The following is a 23,141-nucleotide window of genomic DNA, read 5'->3' on the forward strand; positions in this document are numbered from 1 at the left end:
TAAGACCCCAAAACCCTTAATTCCTCAGATAAGAAAATTCAGTTGCTGTGAGTATTGAAGTAAAACGGCCCAGGTCATAGGTAAGGAGATTCACTTCGCTCTAGGACTACTGACATGGCCTGCCTTTTAAGACCCTTTCCCTCTGAGAAGCCTTTTTAGATCAGCTATGCCCTTATTATTTATTTTTTTTAGGTGTACAACATGGTTCGACGATCATATACATCAAGAAATGCTCACCACGGTGAGTATAGCTGCCATCTGTCACCATGTCTCAACAAAATTCTCACAATATTATTGATTATATTTCCTACGCTGTACTTTTCATCTCTGTGATCCGTTATTATTTCTTTTTTGGATTCTTAAATTATGTGTGTGTGTGTGTGTGTGTTAGGTAAATTGATCATTTGAGGCATCACCCCCTGGGGTGTCCTTTCTCTCTCCATCCCACCCATGGACCCCTGCCTGAGAGGCCAGCCACTGAGGCTCCATATGCTCTCAGGAGGGATGTTCTTGGGGTGGTAGTGAACAAGGCTATGGGCTGGAAAAGATGTGCAAGGCCATGCCTGTGGGCAGAGGAGCCCCCAGGAGGGCTCAGAGCAGAGGGGGAGGGGTGGGGTAAAAGGAAGAAGGCCCTGGCCCACTGACTGCCCTGTCCCCCTCGGGGCATGGAGGGACAGCTGCACGTCACCCCATCCGCACAAGCGGTGAGGGAGGGCTGAGGGACACACTGCAGTCCCCGTAGGCCAGGGGGCCGGGGTGAGGAGGCTGCAGAGTGACCCTTGAGGACCACAGGACCAACCACTCCAAGACACACAGAGGAAGACCCTGAGAAACTGAGCGGCCAAGCACAGGTACCACCAGTGGGGGTGGAAGGCCAACCTGAGACTGGGGGGCTGATCCGCAAGCTGCAGAGAGCTGAGATTGGGGCCTGGGTGAGGAAGGAGGGGTTCAACAAGACTCCTGAATATGACTGAGTTTGAACCCAGAGTGACTGAGAAATTACTGCATTGAACTAGAATTCCCCTAGAGTGAGTTGTCTGCCAATGCAGGGCGCCGAGTCTGAAAATCAAAATGAGTTATGGAATAAAAAAGACTTTTTTGGTACATTTTGTGTACATCTGTATAATTCATACTTACTAGTTATGCTGTAACACGTATCCTAATTGGATACAAGTATGTGTGAGATGATTATGAGATAGCTTTTTACCTTTTTTTGGGGTGGGGGGGACAAAACTACAAACATACTCAAAAGTAGAGATCACCGGAGTTACAAACTCCTGTATCAGTTAGGGTCTCAACAAAAGATAGATGTGCTCCCATGAGGATAATTCGAGTGAGGGTTAAAGTTAGGGCTGGGGTGTGGGGAACCAGTCTGAGCGGATAGGGCAGGGGGTTGTTACTTCCCTGATGCCCAGAGAGACCAGGGAAGGAAATGGTTCTGGGGACACTGGCAGGGTGGGAGTGGGGGGTAAAGATCTGTTCTCACTCTCTTCTTTCCCTCCTTTGCCTGCTAGGAAGCCAGGGGGCAAGGGAGCCATAGAAGTTGTCCAAGTGGTTTGGCCTCTTGGGGTTCAGATCAGAATGGGGAGAGTAGACGGACAAATGGAAAGTATCTGGCATAATCCCATATGCCAACACCTAGCTGCAACAAGTGTATTAGGTTTCTACTGCTGCTGTAACCAGTTACCACACATTCTGTGACTCAAAACACCACCATGGGAAATCTCCCAGTTGAGGTCAGAAGCCCAGCACGGCGTGGCTCAGGTGGGTCCTCTGCTGAGGGTCTCACAGGGCTGCAATCAGGGGGTCTGCAGGGCCGTGCCCCTTCCTGAAGGCTCTGGGGAAGAACCCGCTCCTAGGCCCATGCAGGTTGTCGTAGGACCTGGTTCCCTGTGGTTGTAGAACTGAGGTCCCAGTTTGCTGACTGTTGGCCAGGAGTTGTTCTGAGCTTGTAGAGGTAACCTTGCTCCTTGGCTCATAACGGCCTTCCTACATTTTGAAGACACCGATGGCTGGTCAAGTCCTTCCTACCCTTCAGCCTTATCTTACCTGCTTTATGTTTTGGCCTTAGTTGATTCTTCTGCCTTCCTCTTCTGGCTGTCCGGGCCCTCCTGCATTGTCCAGGATAAAGAATCTCCCTGTTTTAAGGTAGCTAATAACTTTAATTCTATCTGCAAAGTCCTTTCACAGGACTACCTAGACTAGAATCTTGGAATCTTTAGAATATAGGCAACTACTACAGTGATCAGCAACTTGCCAATCTTCCATCACAAGCTTTTTTTCTTTTTTTAGTTAGTGATTAAAAAAAAAAAAAAACTATATTGAGCTATAACTCACATGCCATACAATTCACTTATTTAAAGTGCACATTTAACAGTTCTTGTATATCACATTCTTAATCTTGAAGAGTTGTGGTAGAATATATGTATGTAACATAAAATTTGCCATTTTAACCATTTTTGAGTGTGTAATTCAGTGGCATTGAGTACTTTCACAATGTTGTGCAATCATTACATCCCAAACTCTTCCATGACCCTAAATAAAAACTCTGAAACCATTAAGTGATAACTCTCCATTCGCCCTGCCCCCAGCCCTGGTGACATCTAGTCTACCTTTGGTCTCTGTGAATTTGCCTAATCGAGGGACCTCATATATGTGGAATCATATATTTGTTCCTTTGTGTCTGGCTTCTTTCACTTAGCATAATGACTTCAAATTTCATCCATGTTGTAACATGCTGGAATTTCTTTCCTTTTTATGGCTAAACATTCCATCGTAGGAGTACAACACTTATTTATCCTTTCATCTGTTGATGGGACTTGGGCTGTTTCTACCTTTGGTTATCGAGAAAATGCTGCTGTGAACACTGGATCTGTTTGAGCCCGTTTTCAATTCCTTTGGGTGTATACTTAGAAGTGGAATTGCTGGATTTGGTAACTTTATATTCAAATTATTAAATGGCTATTGTCTTATCGTGAATCAGCCCCCAACAGTAAACGTCTTCATTCAAACAAGATAAAGATTTTTTTTAACAAAAAAATTGTTTAATTTTCTGCACTGATATTTGTACAGCTGTAAACTCAAGGAATCATCCAATACTTGTATAAATCTGGGGGAACAGTTAATAAGCACCTTCAGTGGATTCCACAGTTTAAGAATTGACCATTTGAAAACTTTTAGAATGAATCTAGTAAAATGAATAAAATAGTTATAAAAACCTATACAAAATCATGACAAACATTTGATATAGAGGGTTTGATATGGAATGATAAATATAAAAAATAAGCAAAACTAATTCAGGGGGCTGGGCTGGATAAAAGACCCATGTGTTCCCCAAATCGTGTGATTTGGGGGGATATATCTGGCTCTCAAAACAAACTCCAATTATTCAGGGAAAGGCTCTTTCCCGATCCAGGTGCCACTGGGATGCTGAAGCAGATGAGGACAATGTGGGGAGGAGGTACGGGTGGGACAGGGAGGAATGAACTCACTGAGGTTTGCAGATAAGGGGAAGGATCTCTGCCTCAAGGAGAAAAACAAGCAAATTCTTCCATGTCTTCAAGCGTTAAGTGTTCTTTGGCAAAAGGTGCCATTTTCTCTTTGGGATTATTAAAGAGTTTCTCTCATTGCTGTTGTCAAATGCCCTTCTCTACCCTTTCCTCTTGATCAGTCTCTTTTTGGTACTTTCCACTGAGCTTTCTCTACTCCCTTACCCTAATCCTTCCTGACTCCAACTCCTTATATGCTCAGCTTTCAATCCAAAATTCCTATTGTTTTGCAACTCTGGGAAGCAGCCGATAAAAGGTAACACTAGCTACTCGTCTGGCCTGGAGATGTTTCTAAACACATAAACATGACAGGTGGCAATGGTCACTTTAATTACACCAATGAGCAATCAAGGGTCTGGGTCAGTAGTATACTCAACCTGGCCCTCTTTGATGAGAAGACAGCCAGCAAGGGCCATGAGCAGAGGGAGAAACAAAGGAGAAGTGAGCTCATGTTGACTGTAGATCAGCTCTCACCAGTGCGGGAGGGAGGGAAGGGCCCATAGGGGAGTCATCACTGGTACCAGCCCCCAGCTATGCCCGAAGTGAGGGAGGCAGGGCATCGGTGCCAGCCGTGGGGCCAGGCCACTCAAGAGACCGGATGCTGGGATCCAGGTGCTTTGCGCAAACAGGAATAATCTGGTAACCACTGGTGTAAATTAAGTAAGCACTTCTGAAAAATCCTCATCCTCAAACACCTGACTCTACACCTTGAAATTCCTGCCACTGGACACTCTTTTGACTGAAGGCTTTGCCTACCTGCTGAAATGCCAGTAACTTATCTGGGAGAGGCTGCTCCTTATGGACCACAAGTATCCACATAGCCCTAAGACAGGGTGGGTTTTGAACGAAGGCCAAGGCTTACTCACTGTGATGGGGACCTTGGGCAGGATGCAAGTGGTACAGACTCAGGGGGAGAAAGCTAGGAGGATGAGGGAAATCTGAGCACCAAGAGAAAAGCGGGGGAGGATTAACTCCCTCCTTCATTCACAGCCTCACCTGGGTGGCCCTGGCTGGTATGTCAGGGAGATAACAGGATGGCAGGTGTGTCAGAGTAAGGCTGAGCTCATAAGGCCACAGGGGAGGGGGCAGCTCAGGCCTGGGGAGTCTCTGCTCACCACTGGGCTGCTAAATTGGGGAAAGGTTCCAGAGCACTGGGATGGGCATATAATCCTCCCTCGGGAGGGTTTTCTGTCTGTGTGTAGGGGAAGAGATTTTCCCATTCTGGAAGCCCAGGGCATATGTTTTGGGGGACAGCGAGGGGAACACTGTTGGGGCTCAGGCTGGATAGGACCTGGGCGTGGTGGCCACCAGGTCAGATAGTTTTCAGTCTGGACCCTTTCAAATAGGGTGCTGCTGAATACTTGCAGAGGGAATGAGGCACTCTTGTCTTTATTTCTGCTCGATACAGTCAACTCCCAGAGTGTTGTCAGGGCAACGGCAGGTCCTGCTTCCGGGGGTGGCCAAGCAGAGGTGGGTGCAGCCACCATTGTTCACTGAGCAATAGTTGTGACCTGGAAAAGGCAGAAATCAGCTCAATTGCCCCCTAAGAGAGGAACCTCTGTATTAGCCCCCTTTTTGGTTTCCAGGGGGCCAAGCATGTGGGTGCTCCAGGAATAGGGAATCCTCTTCACTAAGGATCTGCCAGATGGGCAAAAACATTGTTTTCCGATTCCTGAGTTGGGGACTGTGCCGATTTACCATCAAAGCTACTGAACAGGTCTCAGGAAGGATTTTCCAGCTCTCATTATAACACGGAGCTGGAATTTTCAAGCACAAAGCGTTGTCTAGCTTGTCCACTCGGCTTCACATTGGACCAGGGTGGTGGGGGGGCAGGTGGGAAGCCAAGGAGGGCGAGTTCAGGGAGAGCAGATTCTGGAGCAGGGCTGCCTCGCTCACCCCCAGCCGTGCCTCTGAGCTGTGTGACTCTGGGCCAGCGGCTTCAGTTTTCCTTACTTATAAAATGGGCACAAGCACAGTAGCCGCCTCAGTGGGGCTGCTATGAGGATTAGTGAACCAATGAGCACACAGCACCGAGAACGCCGGGTCGATGTATGTGAAGTACCCAGCTCACAGTAAGCACCTCATCCATGTTCGTCATTATTAGGAGCAACAATTATTATTGTGGCTGTGAGGCCAAATCGATGGACTTTGAAAGCAGCAGAGATCGTAACACAGATGTTCCTATTTGGAACCTGAAGACCACTCACTTCTAGACCCAGCCCAAGATTCAGCGCTTTCCCTCACCCTGGTCCACCATCTCCACCTCATCCCCTAATGTTTTCTACGTGGCTCACCCACTAAATAATGGAAGACGCATGATGGAAGGGACTGGGTCTCACCTGCCACGTGATGAGGGCTGCAAGAGGCCACAGTGTGGGCTTACACCCTCAGGGCACCCTGAACAGTAAGAGCACAGGTGAGTTACCTTGGGGACACTGAGACAGGGCCATGGTGATGCCATATAGCCGGGTCTGCTTGTGGGGGTGGAAGGTATCCGTCTCTTTGGAAATAGCAAGATCTACAGCGACCACGGAATTCCTACGGAACACCAAAGGGCAGAAGGTAAAGACACATCTGATGGCTCGAACCTTCTGTCTACAGGGCAGCCTCTTCTGTGGTTTTGGGGACAAACCAGAGGCCATGCAGAGACACAGTGGCCTGCCTTCCTAGCCATCCCTCCCTCCTCCTGTGAAGGGACAAGCCTGCGTTTCTCTGGCTTCTTAAAAAAGGACAAAGATGAGCTAAGCTCTCCCCTCAGCTCTAACTTCCAAGCTGGGAAAGCAGCTTTCTCTCCAGATGCCCCCGACCACAGCTGCTTGCTCTGTGTGAACCCTCCTTTGTGCAGGATGGGTGGTCAAGAAGGGGCTGTGGGAATACTGCAGTTTAAGAAGCGAAATGAAGTAGGGGCACAGCATGGGCATGGAGCCCACCCACCGAGGGACCTTGGGCCAGCTTGTGGGGAGAGAACTGACATGCTCCAGAAGTCCAAGTAGGTGCCCATCCAGGAGCATCCAGATGATAAACAGCACCTCCTGCCCCCACCCCCCCAGGCGCCCTCAGCCCTCACTCTTCTTCCCCCTCCTTTCCTAACAACCAGAAGGATGAGGCAGGGGGCCACATGGCAGGGGGCTTGGCCTCCCAGAGACAGGGTGGCAAGGCAGGCTCCCCAGCCCCCGCTGACGTACGTCTTCCAGTCTGTGTAATACAGATGTTTCCCATAGCTGGTGACAGCAAAAGGGTACTGGAGCCCTTCGAGAACCCTGCGTCGGCCGGACTGCCCGGGCTTCAGACACTCCACCCGACTGGTGCCTATGCGGAGCGAAAACAAGGCGTTCATTGTGCACACATGAAACAGCCCCTTTGTGTCAAGACGAGTGATGAGGGCAAGGGTGAGAGAAGTCAGTGCGACCATGACAGATCCCGGAGAACACACGTGACCCGCTCTTCAACCGTGGAAAGCTTTCTCTCTGCCCTGCCTGCCCCTGTCGCTGGCCAACTCCCACCTCCGCTGGGGGACCCAGACCTGGTTCCGACGTGGGCCGGAGCCGAGGGGCCGTTCCTTGCTCCACTCATTCCCAGAGTGGCTGGGGACTTAGTAGGAATGATGACATCTTCCAGGTCTCGCTCAAGTCCCTACCCCCTGAAGCCTCCCAGGCCCTCCCTCCCCTCACTCAGAGCCCTTACCCTGGATGCAAGATGCAGCCCCTACACCCCGCCCCACCATGGCAGCTAGCAGTGTTGGGAACAGGGCAGGTACGGTACTCCACAGACACGGACAGCTGACTGACCCTGCTCCCCGAAGGAGCATCCCGCCCACATGCCTGCCTCAGGGACACCCCACGGCAGGGGCTCACAGCAGGACTGCATGCCTTTCTCTTCCTTGGCTCCAAGTCCCGCCTCAGTCCTTGGGGACAGATTCGAGCTATAGGAATGTAAGGCATGAATTGCATAATAGATAGATGATATCAGGATGAGGACAGGCTCAAGGGGTCAGCACGCTTTTTCTCCAAGGGCCAGATGGTAATTAATTTAGGTTTCGTGGGCCAAGAGGCACAATTGAGGACATGCTGGAGGCATTTATGTAACCTCTTACAACGTTAACATTTAAAAATGTAAAAACCATTTATAAGACCCAGGTGGTACTAAAGCGGGTGGCTGGTTGGATCTGGCCCATGGGCTAGAGGTTGCTGACTCTTGACTGAGAAGACTGAGAACTTGCCCTTGGACAGCGAGCGTCAAGCCTCAAGAAACAATACATCGCAGAGCAAAGATGGGCAGCTGTTTTTGCGCAAGAAAGTGAAAGAGCTATCTCACACCATCTTCCCCAGAACAGATACTAGCCCACAGTGGGTAAGAAGAAATGTTTAGTTTAAAGAAGAAAAAAAAAGCACTGCTCCAAAGCCAGGAGTCAGGCCTGGGGCTTTCCGTCACCTGCGTCCACCCAGCAGAGCTGAGATGAGTAGGCATCAAATGTCAGCCCGTTGGGCAAGCCCAGGTCATCCTGCACGAGAATCCTCCGGTTCGTGCCATCCATGTAGGAAGTTTCAATTTTGGGGCTATCTCTGTTCCAGTCGGTCCAATAAAGGTTCCTGGAGGAGGAAAAGGAAGGGAAAGAGGGAGACGAATAACGAAGAGGATGAGAAGAAGTTTACAAAGACAACTTAAAAAAAAAACCCATGATGAAGACATTAGCAGGTGTTCAAACACAGGGTGGCTAAAATGGGTCTGGAGATGATAAGACATGTTCTCTTTTGGGAAGAGACTTGGATTTGGGGGTTCTTTGTTTGAATTTGGTTACTCTTTACTAGTGAATTCGCTTCCCTTAAACATAACTGACATGTTCTATCTCGCTAAAGTGGGTCAAAAAGACAGCACAAAGCAGAATACCGCAATGAGACAGACATGTGGGAATTCCTGTCTGTTGTCCCTACACAGGGGGGCATAGCATCTGCCATCAGGGAGGTGGCCACGGGGCCACAGAACTAGGGATGTGGCCTCACAGGGAAGGGATCAAAGTGTGAAGGCGCTGAGGGCGTGGTGTGTAAGATTCAGAGCTTGTCATAGGGAAAAAGAGAGAAAGCATTGATGTGATGACAAAACCCAAGAAGGGGTCTTCCAGGGGTCCATGGTGTGTTGGCCTGAGCCCCAGGGGTACATTTATGCTCCTCTGATACCCTTTTGGGGCTGACACAACACAGGTGTTGATCCACATTCAACTCAAATGGAAATAACCAATTTCTGAGCTGTCGACTTACAGGGTCCCTTCCTTAAAGATTTAAAAGTGGAACACGGGATCAAGTCCATGGTCACGGGGAACTGGGATAAATGTTCTGGCATTTCACCGTGCATATCTCTAAGCCACCCACTGAGACCTGTTCATCCTGTGACGCATTCACTTCAGGAGGGCAACGCCGGAGTTAGAGCCTACCTACCGCTTGAGAATATATAAAAAAGCAGCTGCAAACTGAATAGACCCACACCCATATTTACACACAGTTACCCTTGCACGGAGTCTGTTACGATGCCTCTGGGATTCACCAAATCAGTCTCAAACAGCACCCGGCGCTGGGTGCCATCCAGCTTTGCAACTTCTATTCGATCCAAATGAGAATCAGTCCAGAAGATGTTGCGGCCAAGATGGTCAAGGGCAATGCCTTCTGGACTTCCAAGATCTAGAACCAAACACAGGACACTGCTGGGTTTTTTAAGCAGGTGAGATTAGGTTTTTCTGATTACTCAGTGTTATTTCACATGGTGTTCCATCCTTGCACTTTGGGAAAACGAATGGGAATGTGGAATGCTTGTTGCTTATAAGTTAACCAACACTCAAAGTGATGCATTAAAGAATGTCACTCATTCACTTGGCAGACACCTACCCTGTGTACCATACTGGGAACCAAGCCCAACATCACACCTCAGCTGTGGCCCTGGCTTCCAGGAGCTTGCAAGCGATCACAATTCAGACTGAGTTCTGGCTTTATGGGAACATGGAGGCGGACACCAGACTTAGCCTGGGGAGACCCAGGAAGGATTTCTAGGGGAAGTGACACCTCGTGAAGCTGGCTCCTGAAGGACCAGCAGGAGTTTGTCAGGCAAAGATCCTAGATGAGGGATGCCAGGTGGTGGGACCAGCACATAAGTATAAAGGAAGATTGGACATGGCTTGAAGTGAACTATATATAATTTTGGACGGCTGGAGTCTGTGAGGATGGGAGAGCCGCCAGAGATGAAGTTAGGATGCCCGTGTTAAGGAGCTTAGAGCTTACCCCATGAGCAAAGGGGAGGCATAGGAAGATCTTAAGATGGGAATGGAACAAAAAATAGATTTGCCTTATTCACTAGTTATTGGGGGAAAAGGGTCATCTCAGGGAAGTAATAGCAAGAAATCATAGCTGTTATTTCTTTTATACAAATACGAAAAGTGCAAAGAAGGGGCGTCAGTTATCAGAAGTAACACTCCCAGAGTCCGTACTAGGTTATAAGTGACTGATTCTCAAGCCAGGGCTTGCCACAGGGTAAGCCCACTGCAATATGAGCCTTCAGTGCCCACCTAACCTAACCACAAGTTCAAGACTGCAATGATGCCCTGACTACAAATAAAAACAAACTAAACATTAGATCCCCACCAGGGTTTTACTGGTCACTTAGGATTCTTTCCTAATCTTACTGATTCGACAGCTAAAGGTCACTTAGTATGGCTGGAAGCCAGGAAGGGGAAGAGGCCAAGGAAGAAGCTACTCTACCCGAGGGATCCCAGGTTTGAGGAAATCATTCCCACACTGTGTTTTTCACCAATGTGTAAGCAGTTCAGACTCAGCTCTCTCAGATCAGCCTTCACTTGACTCCTAATATGACCTTGACTGTGGATGCTGGAAACACCAAAGCCCCGCCCCCCGGAAAGGACCCCTGCCAGAGAAAGTTTATTAAGAATGAGAAACAGCCCTTGAACAAGGTTTTTATTATTCAAACCAGAAGCAGAGATTTGGGAGGTATTAAAATATTTCCCACGTCCCTAGGGGAGAAGGGGCAGCAAGGCTGACCTCAGAAGACTTCTGGTGTCTTTCAGACAAAACCAGAATAAATCATTCCGGGGTCTATCTGGGATGAGCACATCCTCTGCCAGGGACACTGACGACTCAGACACACAGACAGGAAAGTCGGGGGGAAGGCTGTTCAATAGCACTATTTCACAAGACATCCAGGGGCACCCAGAAACTCCGTGTCGTTCCATCTCCTTAGAAACAGCTCTGGTCCTGATTTCGAACCCAAGAGCAACCAAACCTCCTCCTCCAACCAGGAAAAAACTTCTTTTTGAACTATCACGCCAAAGAAATGTCTGGAAAACCTCACCCTTTACTGTGCAGTCAGGGCTTCTTAAGAAGGGAAGACAGCAAGGTGGTATTTTCCATACTGCTTATGTCAAGAGGAAACAGATTAGGATACTTATTAAAGATATTTGGGTAGGAGTTTAACTCAAGGAAAGAGAGAGACGCTTAGCATTGGGACCCCATTCCACCTTCACTCACTAGGGAGGCACCTACCTGTACCATGATAAAGGATGAAGTGGAAGTTTCTTTCTCCCTTTTTAAATAAAAGAGAATGTTCCCCAGTGATCTTCCCTCTACAAAGATCACATTCTAGTTTCATTCTGTGTTTTCACAGTGGACTTTGGCCTGGAATGTTCCTTACTGAGCTTAAAGCTTTCTTGGATGATTATCAGTTCCAGAAGCAACAGGAAATAGCAGTGATGGCCTACTCCCCTCTTCCACGGGGTTTGCAAGTCAAACCAGAGATAACAGCGACAACATTTTTAACAGAGAGAGGGAGAAGACGCAAAAAGGCATTTTCAAAATTCTGTTCATTAAGCCAAACCATGAAAACTGGCAGACATTATTTAAGTAGCACCTTGGCTTCTAGAAAAGGATGCGGGGTCTATGTCTGAAGCTAGACATATTTAAGTCAACCTCAGCTTGATTCCTGCTCCTGCTGCATCATCTTTTGTGAAGGAGCCAAGGAAGGGGGAAAAAAAACTGCCCCACAGGCTGTTCCACAGGCACAGGGACCCTCTGGGAATATCAATTGTCATGGAAACATTAAACTGGAAATTGGAAAAGCGACATTCAGCCCCAAGTCAAAAGAAATACCAAATGAGGCTCATACATTTAGAAGGTGTATCTTTGACTTGAGTGTTTTGCAGAGGAAGCAAGAAGATTTTATGTAAGACCTATCATTGGCACAACAATGTCTTTTGATTGAAAATATCTGCAAGTCAGCTGATGAGTTATTGACTTAGCATTATGTAACATTTGACCTTTTCAGTAAAGGGGAATTTATACAGGTTCTTGGGTCTTTAATCTTGATAAAACACAGCCACAGAAAATAGTCATGACTTGAATATAGACATTATAATAACGCACAGTCCTTGGCTTAAATCGACCTCTGTAAATTAAGGACTCGAGGTTAAATGTTGAGAGGTAGGCTATGCCGAGGTGTTATGCACTTCATTATCAGTAATGCCAACTAAAAATTGAGGAATATCTACGAAAGTTCAGCCCGCTTTGCTATACTCCTCTGTCACAGGCAATCTGAGCAAGTACCATGGGGGGTAAGGTAGAAAAGGAGCCCCCCCCCCCCCACCACCATGATGTCGCAGGCTGAAGTGGCAACTTTTGACTTAAAAATTGTCTTGGGAATAGTCACCTATCAGGGATAATATTTGCCAATATGCTTGTAATCCTCCCAACTTTATGATGCATCTGCCTAATGGAGCATACCATGGGGCAGACATCCTAAGAATCAATTCTAGGCTCCACAGCCAGAGGAGAAATGGATATCCAAAGTGGACTGTTGAGTTCGGCCCTTATTGTTCATTAAAACTTGCTAGATAAGCTTTTAGAGAAAGGCATGGGCACTTACCTGTTTTAACTGTATTCTTCTTAGGCCAACAACAAATCCAAGCTAAGGTGTTCATGACTTAATGATGAGTCCTTAGAGGACTTTTCAGAGAAGGCTGGAAAGGGTGGTGTTGAGGCCAAGAACCCAGTCCCACTCAAATCACTATATCCTGTATGCAACCATGCACTCCACCCCTCTGCTCTCCCCCAAGAAGCCAAACCAAGAAGGGAGAGTGGTATTTGCTTGCCCACCTTGTCGAATGATGGTAGTTGGCTCTCCGCCATGCAGACTGGCTCTCCCAATGGAAGGCTCACTGATGTCTGTCCAGTAAACCATCTTGTCCACACAGTCGAAGGCCAGTCCAATGATGACTTTATCCTGGAAGTACAGACAGCGTAAGAGTGGCCCACTCACTAGCATCTGAGTGACCAACGATGGTGGGAATCTTTCGCATCTTTACAGGTATCTGGACGCCTTTTTTTTTTTTTTTTAAGATTTTATTTATTTATTTGACAGAGAGCGAGAGAGAGACAGGGAAGGAGAGAGCAAGCACAAGCAGGAGTGGCAGAAGGAGAGGGAGAAGCAGGCTCCCCTCTGAGCAGGGAGCCTGATGCAGGGCTCAATCCCAGGACCCTGGGATCATGACCTGAGCTAAAGGCAGACGCCCAACCGACTGAGTCACACAGGCACCCCTGGACACCTTTTTAAATGAAGTGTCTTCAAGTCTTTAGTCTACCTATTGAGTTGGGAGTTCTTTATGTAGTTCAGATAAAAATCTTTTGTCATATATATTTATATGTGTGTGTGTGTATGTGCATATTTCCACTCATTATGTAGTTTTTCTCACTTTTTTGTTTGCTTTTGTTTTGTTTTCATTTTCTTAATGGTGTTTTTCAAAAGCAAAAGTTAAAAATATTTATTAAGTTCAATTTATTTTTGTTTCTCTTATGACTAATGCTTTTTATATACCATCTAAGAAATCTTTACCTACCTAAAGATCATTTTAAAAAAAAAGACACAAATAGGGCGTCTGGGTGGCTCAGTCAGTTAAGTGTCTGCCTTCAGGTCATGATCTCCAGGTCCTCAGATTGAGCCCCCGAATCGGGTTCTCTACTCATCGAGTCGGGTTCCCTGCTCATTGGGGAGTCTGCTTCCCCCTCGGCCCCTCTCCCTGCTCGTGTGCTCTCTCTCGTGTGCGTGTGCATGCACACTCTCTCAAATAAATAAATAAAATCTTTAAAAAAAAAAAGACAGAAATATTGGAAAGGAAGAGGTTTTACCACTCTAAGACAATTTGATTGTTTATGTAGAAAATCCTGGGGAATCCATAAAACTATTGTAACAACTGAATCCAGTCCAAGGCTGCAGTGTACAAGGTCAATATAAAATGGTATTTCTACATACTAGCAAAAAATAAAAAATTTCAAACACTGATGTTTATAATAGCACCCAAAACAAAGTATTTAAGAAATATTTTTAAATGTGCAAGATTCTATACTGAATACTATAAAACATCACAGAGTAAATAAAGGAAGACTCAAATAAATGAAGACATAAATTAGTCTAATGGATTGTAAGATTTAATATTGCTAAGACATCAGTTTTTCCTAAATAGAGTTAGAGATTCAATGCCATCTAGATCAAAATCCCAGCAGGCTTTTTTTCCCCTTTGGTAGAAACAAGCTTACTCTAAAATATCTACGGAAATGCAAAGTGAATATATAAAGAACTCCTACAACTCAGTAACAACAAATAAGCTGATTACAAAATGGGCAAAGGATATGAGTAGACATTTTTCCAAAGAAGATACATGAATGGTCCCTAAGTGCATGAGAAGATGAGAATATCGCTCATTAGAGAAATGCAAATCAAAACCACAATGAGACACCACTTCACACATATTAGGATGGCTATTATTATAAACCAGAAGATAGTAAGTGTTGACAAAAAGGTAGAGAAACTGGAATCTTTGTACTATGCTGGCGGAAATGGAAAGTGGTGCAGCTCCTGAGGAAAACAGTATGGCAGTTTCTCAAAAAATAAAAAAAAGTCTGCAGAATTACCTTATGATTCAGAAATTCTAGGCCTGGTTTATGTTCAGAAAGAATGAAAGCAGGGACTTGAACAGATAGATATGTGTACAACCACATTCACAGCAGCATTATTCACAATAGCCAATGGGTGGAAGCAACCCAAGTGTCCATCAATGGATGATGCATAAACAAAATGTGCTAAATCTATACCATGATCAGCTTAAGAAGGAAGGAAATTCTGACATCTGCTACAACATGGATGGACCTTGAGGACATTCGAAGTAAGCTGGTTACAAAAGGATAAATACCATAGGATTCCGAATGCATGAGGCACCCTAGAGGAGTCAAATCCATAGAGACAGAAAGTAGATGCGTGGTTGCCAAGGGCTGGGGAAGGACGGAGTTATTACTGAATGGGTACAGAGTTTCTGTTGGGATGATGAGTGGATGGTGGTGATGGTTGCACCATCACGATGAAGTAGTTAAAAGGGTAAAAATACCCAAAAAACAAATACATTAAAAGAACACAGTGAATCTTAATCCTGTTGTTTGAGCGCCCTCCCCTCCACCTATCCCACCTCAATTTTTTGCTTTTCACAGCCTCACTTGACATTTAGGCTCTGCCCTTTGTCTTGGGTGACGATGACTGTCACAAGGGGCTCAACCCACTCCTGCTACCCAAGCGCGTGCACCGGAGGACACAAAGAAAGAATGACAATTGCCCCTGAAGGGATTTATGTTTCTGAGAGGCAGCAGAAGAACACAGAGATCACCTATTCATTCAGCAAATAGTTTTGGCTCTAAGAACACCACTGTGAAACAAATACCTCCATGAAAGAGATGGACGGTTGCTGGTCTCGCGAGCTTTACGTTCTTAGTGGGAACATACACATCAGATACAGAACATATATGTTGATATACAATGTATCACGCAGTGCTACGGTAAAGACAAAGCAGGATAGGGAGACAGAGAGCAGTGTGGACAGGGCGGCCAGGACAGCCTTCCCAGAGAGGTGATGTGCCAACAGAAATGTGAATGAGGTGAGGCAGGGAACTGCACAAGTGTCTGGGAGGGTGAGGACTCCAGGCAGGGGGGCGGCAAGTGCAAAGGCCCTGAGATGGGGATACGTGTGTGGTGAGTTGAGGACCAGCAAGAAGGCCAAACGGCTGAAGCTGGGGGGGGGGGCGGCGGGGACGGTGACAGGGAATGGGGTGGGAGAAGTGGCTGGAGGCCATGGGAAGAACTGGATTTTATTCTGGGTGAAGGGAGAACCCATCAGAGGGTTTTGTGCAGGGGAAGAACATGAATCCAATCAAGGCTAATGACAAAAGGTTTTGAAAAGCCTCTTCACTCCTTACGGGACCTAAGGGTCCCCCTCTGCCCCGGCAACCCTGACCAAATCGTGCCAGAAGACCCCAGTTCTCAGGTCTGGTTTCTTGCCGAGGGCTGGGGGGGTGGTCAGGATTGCAGATGAAACTGGAAGGCTTTTCAGAAGTGTCCAACCTCTATCTAACGGACAAAAACCTCCAACTCACAAAATGCATCTTTGATGCTTTGAAAAACTCGAAGCTGAAGCCTATTATTGCCTCAGGGCAGATTCGAGGATCTAGAGTTGACAGTCTGCCAAACATGAGCCGCTGTATTAATTTAGCAGGAATGGCAAGGTCGGACCTGGGAGACGCACACAAACGAGACACCTAGCCCATGTGACGCCCCCGCCCAAGGGGTCAGACACCACAGTGGTCTCTGAAAGGCCTTCCCGCTTCTGCTCCCAACCCCTCCTGGAGCTCCACAGGCAGCTCAAGAATACAGTGGCCCCATCTAGAGATGGACACCTGGGGTCACACGGAAATCAAGAGGCCCCTGAGTCCAGGGGTCAGGCCCCGGGGCTGGTCTAACAACCCCCTGCTTGATTTCCCAGGTCACCGAAGCACCGAAGCTAATTGCTAATGTGCAATTAGCCGGCACTCACCGGGGCGTGAAGCAACGTCTTGGCTTCTGTCTTCTGCATGGTGCTTCCTTCCAGGGGGACGCGCTCTATCTTCCCAGTCTGAGCAAAGAGTAAGTGGGTCCCAGGTGGCAGGGGGATCACAGCAGTAGGAACGGAGGGTCCATGGTGAATCGGCGGAGCCACTGTACTCAGACCTGGGTGGCAGGAGAGGTCAATGAGCAAGGCCTCCGTGCAGCAGGAACGCACGCACGGGGTCATGCCACCTTCGTGGCACCACAGATGGCAGAGCCACACGGTGCCCACTGTACATCTAGGAGCACAAGGAGCAGAAAGACCACAGAGGGCATTTGTGAAGAAGATAAGGCAAGGCATGAGTTTAATATTAAAGGTCATGTGAAAACAAACAAACAAACACCCAACAACAACGGCTTAGCCTTCCCCTTACTAGAAACAGAAATAATGTAATCATTCCAGCCCTGCTCTGGACACTGGCTGCCACAGTGAACCAAAACGACAGCAAGAGTAGCCCCCCAAAACCCCTGCCCCCAGGGAGCTCGCACTCCAGGGGAAGGTGCTGAGCTTCCCAAGGCGGGAGGGGCGCTCAGAGCAAACCTGCCCTACACTCCCTGTCCCGCGGGGCGGGCGAGTCACAGACCCAACCCAACGAGCGGGCACATGCCCTCCCTGGGCCTTCCAGGAACAGAATGCTGGTCTGGGGCTCATTCTCCCCCAGGTTCAGCCTCGCCTCCTCAACGCAGACTCCAATGCGTGGCACCACTCCCTGGCTCCCCCCGACGAGACAATGTCCTGAGAAGGGACAGGCAGCCCGGGCTGCAGGGGGAGGGGCCGGAATGGACGAGTCGCGGCCCTTCCGGGGCTCTGTCTCCAGCTCTCTGAAGAGAGAGAGTTGGACCCGGTCCTTACTGGGGCCATTTCCACTTCTTTCTCCGGCCTGCCTGTCTTGCCCATCGTACCTAGTCAGTGACATAAACCAGGCTGGCTGACTCCTTTACTAGCTCTGGACTCCATCCCTCCTCTCTAAACTCCCTGCCAGCAAGCCAGGTGGTTCCCTCACCTGTTAGGCACCCGCCGGAGCCGCTCACTCCAGCTCAGCTTCTACCCATCAGGCAGCGGTATTTCTAAAACCCGAACCTGGTCGCATCAATGCATGCTCAAGACCCTCCCCGGCCTCCCGGCTGCCCTCGGGATCGACCCCAGGCCCCTCTGCTGGGCATCCAAGGCCCTCCCCTGGGCTCCCCTCCTCTCTCCGACCTCTCAGCCTGCACCTGCTGCCTGCAATCGGCCTCCTCAACCCCAGCGTCCCCAGAGCTGCTACCTTTGCCTCTGCTCAATAACATATTCGTCTGCAACACCTTCCCCAACTAGCCCACCACCCTCGTAAGCCTCTGGGTTTCTCAGCCCCCTCCTCTCTCATGGAGCTCCTCTCCCTGCCCTACACCTGTTCACCTGTCCCGCAAGGTTCTGGGGGCCGCCGCTGTGACTTCCCCCTCTGGACCCCCGGGCACTGACCCCAGCATCTGAAGCTCAGTTAATGTTGGCCGCATGAATTAAGGACCACTCCCTACTCAGCAGCCTCTTAGCAGCTTTGGGAACATATCTGGTAGAGGATCAATCCTTGATCCTCAGCTGAATTGAGAATGGAGCTTCAAGGACTGATTGATTTTGGTCACTTGTGACAATGACCATTTCCTACACTTGAGACAGAAGCAGGATTTTAGAGCCAGGATCCATCCTAGAGATTGTTTTGCTCCTCTCTAGTGTGGAGGCTGAGGCAGTATGGGTCCCCAGCAGCACAGCCCGGCTGGCCTCACGCTCCCCCCGCTCCCGGCCCTGCACCTCCCAGAGAAGGCCTTCGGTTGGCCTCTTCCAAGCCTGCCACATCCCAGCCCGCAGCTGCTGGGAGGCCAGGTGGCCACTGCAGGGAGTCTGTCCTGAGGGACCCACAGCACACATACCCTCTGCTACCAACGCAGTATGGCCACAGCCAGTCCCACCGAAATTTGTACCCAACAGGTGTGCACAGAGAGGAAGAGAACAGGTATGAGGAGAGGGTTGGGACAGAGAGATGGAGGGAGTGGGGTGCATGATGAGGGAGACAGAGAAGAGGGGTGCAGAGGGAAGAGAGGGAGGGAGGGAATGGGGTCCGGGCCGGTGGAGCAGTGCAGGATTTAGGGCAGACAGAACGTGGCACCTGTGTCCTGGGCAAGGCCCCCAGGGCTGCTCACGGGCACGGGGACTCTGATCCCTGAGGCCCTTCTCAGACCCAAGCTCAGCGCAGCGCTGCCCTCCGACTTACAGGGGGGCCTCATCCCAGGCCTGGTCCTGGTGCCCTCCAGCTCACGGCCATCGCGATCCACGCACCAGCACTGGCCCGTGCTGCCGTGGCACTGGGTGGGCACGTAGTACCCATGCTCGTCACACTCAGGGACAAACAGGCCGGGCCGCTGTGAGCCCGTCACCCCCGCTGCCCTGAGGATGTGTTCTCTCTCCAGTTGGCATCGGGTTTTCTCCATTTCTACGACAGAGACAAGGACAGGGCAGGTGGTCAGCTGTGTGACCGGGCAGTGTCCACTGCGAGAGACCCACACCGGACGCAGACCCATGGAAGCTCATCACTGGGTTTTGTGTTGTTCATTTTCTAAAATTGAAAATATCATATTATTTAATGGATGTCACGGTCAACATCATATTTACGTTTTCTTTTCTCTCCTCAGCAATTTGTTTTGTTTGTAAACACTGAGACAAAACTGACAGAACACAAAATTAGTTATTTCACAGTGAACACTTCAGTAGCATTTAGTATAATCACGATATGACGAAACCATCACCTCTATGGAATTCTGATCCACTGTCCTCAGCTCCAAAGGAAAGCTGACACCTAGAAGCAGTTTGCTCTCCACTTCTGCCTCTTCCCAGCCCCTGGCAGCCAGCAACCTGCGATCTGTCTCCATGGATTGCCTCTCCTGGACATTTCCTATAAATGTGACACATACGTGTCATGCATACGACACGTGACCCATTGTGTCTGGCCACTCTCAGCAGGTTTTCAGGGTTCATTCACAGTGTAGGATCCATCAGTATGTCATTCCTTTTCATGGCTGAATAGTATTCCACAGGATGGCTAGACCACATTTTGTTTATCCATTCATTACTTGATGGGCATCACGGAAATTTGTTTTAAGAAACTTCATTTCTCTGAAATTTGTCCTTTTTTATCATCTCAAGCTTCTTGATTATCCACAGCGAGTCCAGGTCAAAGATTTGGGAGACCAAACATCCCAGGGCACATTTTCCAACATTTGTGTTTCCTTTTAACAATGAGCTCGTGTTTGGCATGAAACATGGCCTCTTAACCGTGGAACTTGGATCCCCAGGTAAGGAAATAATTCTCTATCTGTGGGGAATGGCCTGGAATCAATCAATGACTCCCCAGTAAGCAGAGCTGTAGCTGGTTCCACACTAGCTGGAGTGTGGCCACAACTCTGCAGTTGTGGCATGAAAGCAACCAAATATAATACATAAATGAATGAGAGTTCCAATAAAACTTTATTTACAAAAACAGTGGGCCAGATTCAGCCTGTGGGGATTCTAGTTATCAACCCCTGCTCTAGGGCATTGCTAGTTATGTTAGGGAGATATTTTATATAAATATAAAATGGTATGAGGAGAGGGTGGGGCCTTCGGTTGGCATATTAATTCACATATTAATGTGTTAACTAATATATTAATGTATTGGTAATAATATATATTGTAACGTAACATACAGTACTCTGTTTCACAGAACTTTGTGTCTGAAAAGTGTTTCTGACTCTCGGTTCCACCACTTTCTGTGTTATCTTGGGCACGTCAGCAACACTGAATAAGCCACACCCCTCACTGTAGGACAGCAATGGCGGCAGTAACTAATCTCATGTATTACTGTGAGAAGTGAAATATGAGACAATGCGTACAGATGGAATTTGAAATTCCACATTCAAATGTTCATTTGTGTCTATGTCTACACATGGCCTCCACAGTGACGTTCAGTAAATGTTTAAAGTACCTTCTGTCTACACTGCCAATTCTCACGCTAGCCTGCTTCGTGTGGTTGCTCCTGTGATCAGAAGCAGTGAGTGGGCCAGGAAAGTGTGTGTTGAACCTGGCAAGGGAAAAGTGGGTATGCTTTCCCTTTTGTCCTAGGGGCTAATATTAATTTTTTTTTTTTTAAAGATTTTATTTATTTATTTGACAGAGAGAGAGCGAGAGAGGGAACACAAGCAGGGGGAGTGGGAGAGGGAGAAGCAGGCTTCCCGCTGAGCGGGGAGCCCGACGCGGGGCTCGATCCCAGGACTCTGGGATCATGACCTGAGCCGAAGGCAGACGCTTAACGACTGAGCCACCCAGGCGCCCCCTAGGGGCTAATATTAAAAAATAAACCAACAAACAACATATTTGCTGTAGGAAGAGCCAAATGAAGATACAAATAAGTCAAATGCTCGAGAATAAAGATGTTGGGTTTTGTTGGCTCTTGGCTGTAGAACTTGTTTACTTCCTCAATATCTTGCATGTGTACAGGGTTTTAGAGTTCCCATATCAACTGTCTCCATTCACACGTTTCTTTTAATTCTCTACTACAGTTGTATGCAACAGACAACTCTTATTTTTTACACCAAATGAGAGACCCAAGGCTCAGATTGGCGAAGGGGCTCCCAGGCCACAGCACTAGGAAGTGACCCAGCTCAAGCTAGAACCTGGGTCTTTGGATTCCTGGCCCAGGCCCTGCCCCTCTGCATCCACGAGCCCAGTGCCCAGAACGGCTCAAGCACACTGGACGTGTTATGTCAACGGTGATATATACAAGTGAGCTTAACACACTCACTGAAATTATCTGTGGCCCACAGACTCAGTTTCCTTCCGTCGATGTCTGTGTATGGTGCTGCCTTTCCAACTAGAAAACAGGCCTGGTGTTGTGTGTGCTATCAACCACACCAAACTTTTAAGGAAGTAGGGGTTACTCCATTTTATGTGGCTGACAGTTTGGTGTTGACATGGTGTTTGGCCAACATACAAAATCTCAAGTGATCTACAATTTATAGAGGAACTTTTAAGTGCTGTACCTTGAACTTATAAAGAGGAGGAGAAAACCTACCAATTGTGACTCAGGAAATGGAATTTCAAGTATGTTTATGGAAAGCTGTGATGTCACTGGGTTTTTTGGGATGGTTTCCCAGCCTGGCCAGCAGGCAGCAAAAGCAGCCCTAGTGGGAGCCCCCTGCTGAGGGTCTCACCCCTCCATTGCGGGTGGGATGGGGAGGGGTAAAGAGACACATTTCCTGACCCTGTTTCTGGCTGATAAAATGACAACTCGGGCAAGATTCCTTTTATTCACCTAGTCTGAAGAAGCAGGCAAGACCTGATATTTATCCCGGGAAGAGCAGGGGTGATTTTCTCAACGTTGGGGACAAAGAAAATGAGAGAAAAATGAAATAGTCGGGAGAAATAAGAAAAAAGCACCTTTTAAATCTCTTGACTTGCATTTTATTTCCTTGCCCGATTAAATTTCTCTGTGTTAATTCAAATAAATAACTATTGTAGCCTCTGATACACTCAGTGGGGTGGAGGAACTCGTTTGGCGAGGCCTTACTTATTCAGCTTTTTCCTGTCCAGTCTGCCCCCACCAGGGGCCAGCTATTCCTAGGGGCTCTTTCACACACCTAGATTTATCTATAATAAAAATAATCTAACACCAGAGACCTTAAGAATTTTTTTTTAAAGGGTCTTACTCAAGGGGCGCCTGGGTGGCTCAGTCATTAAGCGTCTGCCCTCGGCTCAGGTCATGATCCCAGGAACTGGGATCGAGGCCCACATCGGGCTCCCTGCTCAGCGGGAAGCCTGCTTCTCCCTCTCCCACTCCCCCTGCTTGTGTTCCCTCTCTCTCTGTGTCTCTGTCAAACAAATAAAATCTTTAAAAAAAATAAAAAAAAATAAAGGGTCTTACTCAATTTTGAGAAAAATTGCCATAGAAAATTCTCTTATACAAGGAGTTCAAGGAACTTTTTGTAAACCAAAAATTATTCAAGCCTCATGTTCTTTGTTTGTAAAACAAAGGAGATGAATTATAGACTTTCTAGAGCCCCTTCTAGATCTAACTGGGAAATTCAAGTTTTCTAACATTGGGTTTGCTTGAAGCAAAGGGCACACTGAAACACAAACAAGACATATAACAAACAAAAAGTGTCCATTAAATTGTTCCTCAGCTTTCTTTTCTTCAAGTTGTATTATCCTAAATGTTTTCGTCTTTCCTTGCAGCCCTGCTCTCTGAACTCCTGAATTACCTTTGTGTCTAAAGATGTGTGGTGTGTCTTTCGGTGCAACATACTGGTAAGTGTGACGGGTGCCAAGCATGAAGAGATGTAATCAAACATCGGTAGGCTTGGTATTTGCCCTTAAGGATCAGGCTTTACAACTCTAGCCAGGACTTTGTATATGCCTCTTTGATCCGCTAATAATCCACTTTCCTACTTTCCAAAACTCTAGACAGTTACATTCCCCCAGACAAGGTCGGCGGCTGTGGTTGTCAGCCTCCAAGATGGCCCCAATCTCCTGCCTCCTGGCATTCTCACATTTAGGCAATTCCCTTTCACACTGTCGGAGGGTTGGCCTGTGATAATAGTATTACCAGAAGTGACAGCTTGTCACTTCCCAGATGAGGT

General features: G+C 47.8%; 1 protein-coding gene across 3 annotated transcripts in view; it reads right to left on the bottom strand.

Moving 5' to 3' along the window:
* Positions 1-3,022: 3,022 nt before the first annotated feature.
* Positions 3,023-23,141, bottom strand: part of NID1 (nidogen 1) — an 81,613-nt gene continuing 61,494 nt past the window's right edge. For 2 of the 3 annotated variants that reach the window (XM_036116944.2, XM_078077741.1), the window contains 8 exons: positions 18,746-18,964; positions 16,450-16,622; positions 12,695-12,821; positions 9,049-9,220; positions 7,980-8,137; positions 6,734-6,857; positions 5,974-6,086; positions 3,023-5,059 (listed from right to left, as the gene is read on the bottom strand). In XM_036116944.2, the coding sequence (XP_035972837.2) occupies positions 4,938-5,059; positions 5,974-6,086; positions 6,734-6,857; positions 7,980-8,137; positions 9,049-9,220; positions 12,695-12,821; positions 16,450-16,622; positions 18,746-18,964 (1,208 nt within the window). In that variant the 3' untranslated portion in view covers positions 3,023-4,937. The remainder of the gene's footprint in view (positions 5,060-5,973; positions 6,087-6,733; positions 6,858-7,979; positions 8,138-9,048; positions 9,221-12,694; positions 12,822-16,449; positions 16,623-18,745; positions 18,965-23,141) is intronic. The other variant, XM_078077742.1, reaches the window with a different exon arrangement.

Source organism: Halichoerus grypus, chromosome 7, assembly GCF_964656455.1.
Source record: "Halichoerus grypus chromosome 7, mHalGry1.hap1.1, whole genome shotgun sequence".
Classification (NCBI taxonomy): domain Eukaryota; kingdom Metazoa; phylum Chordata; class Mammalia; order Carnivora; family Phocidae; genus Halichoerus; species Halichoerus grypus.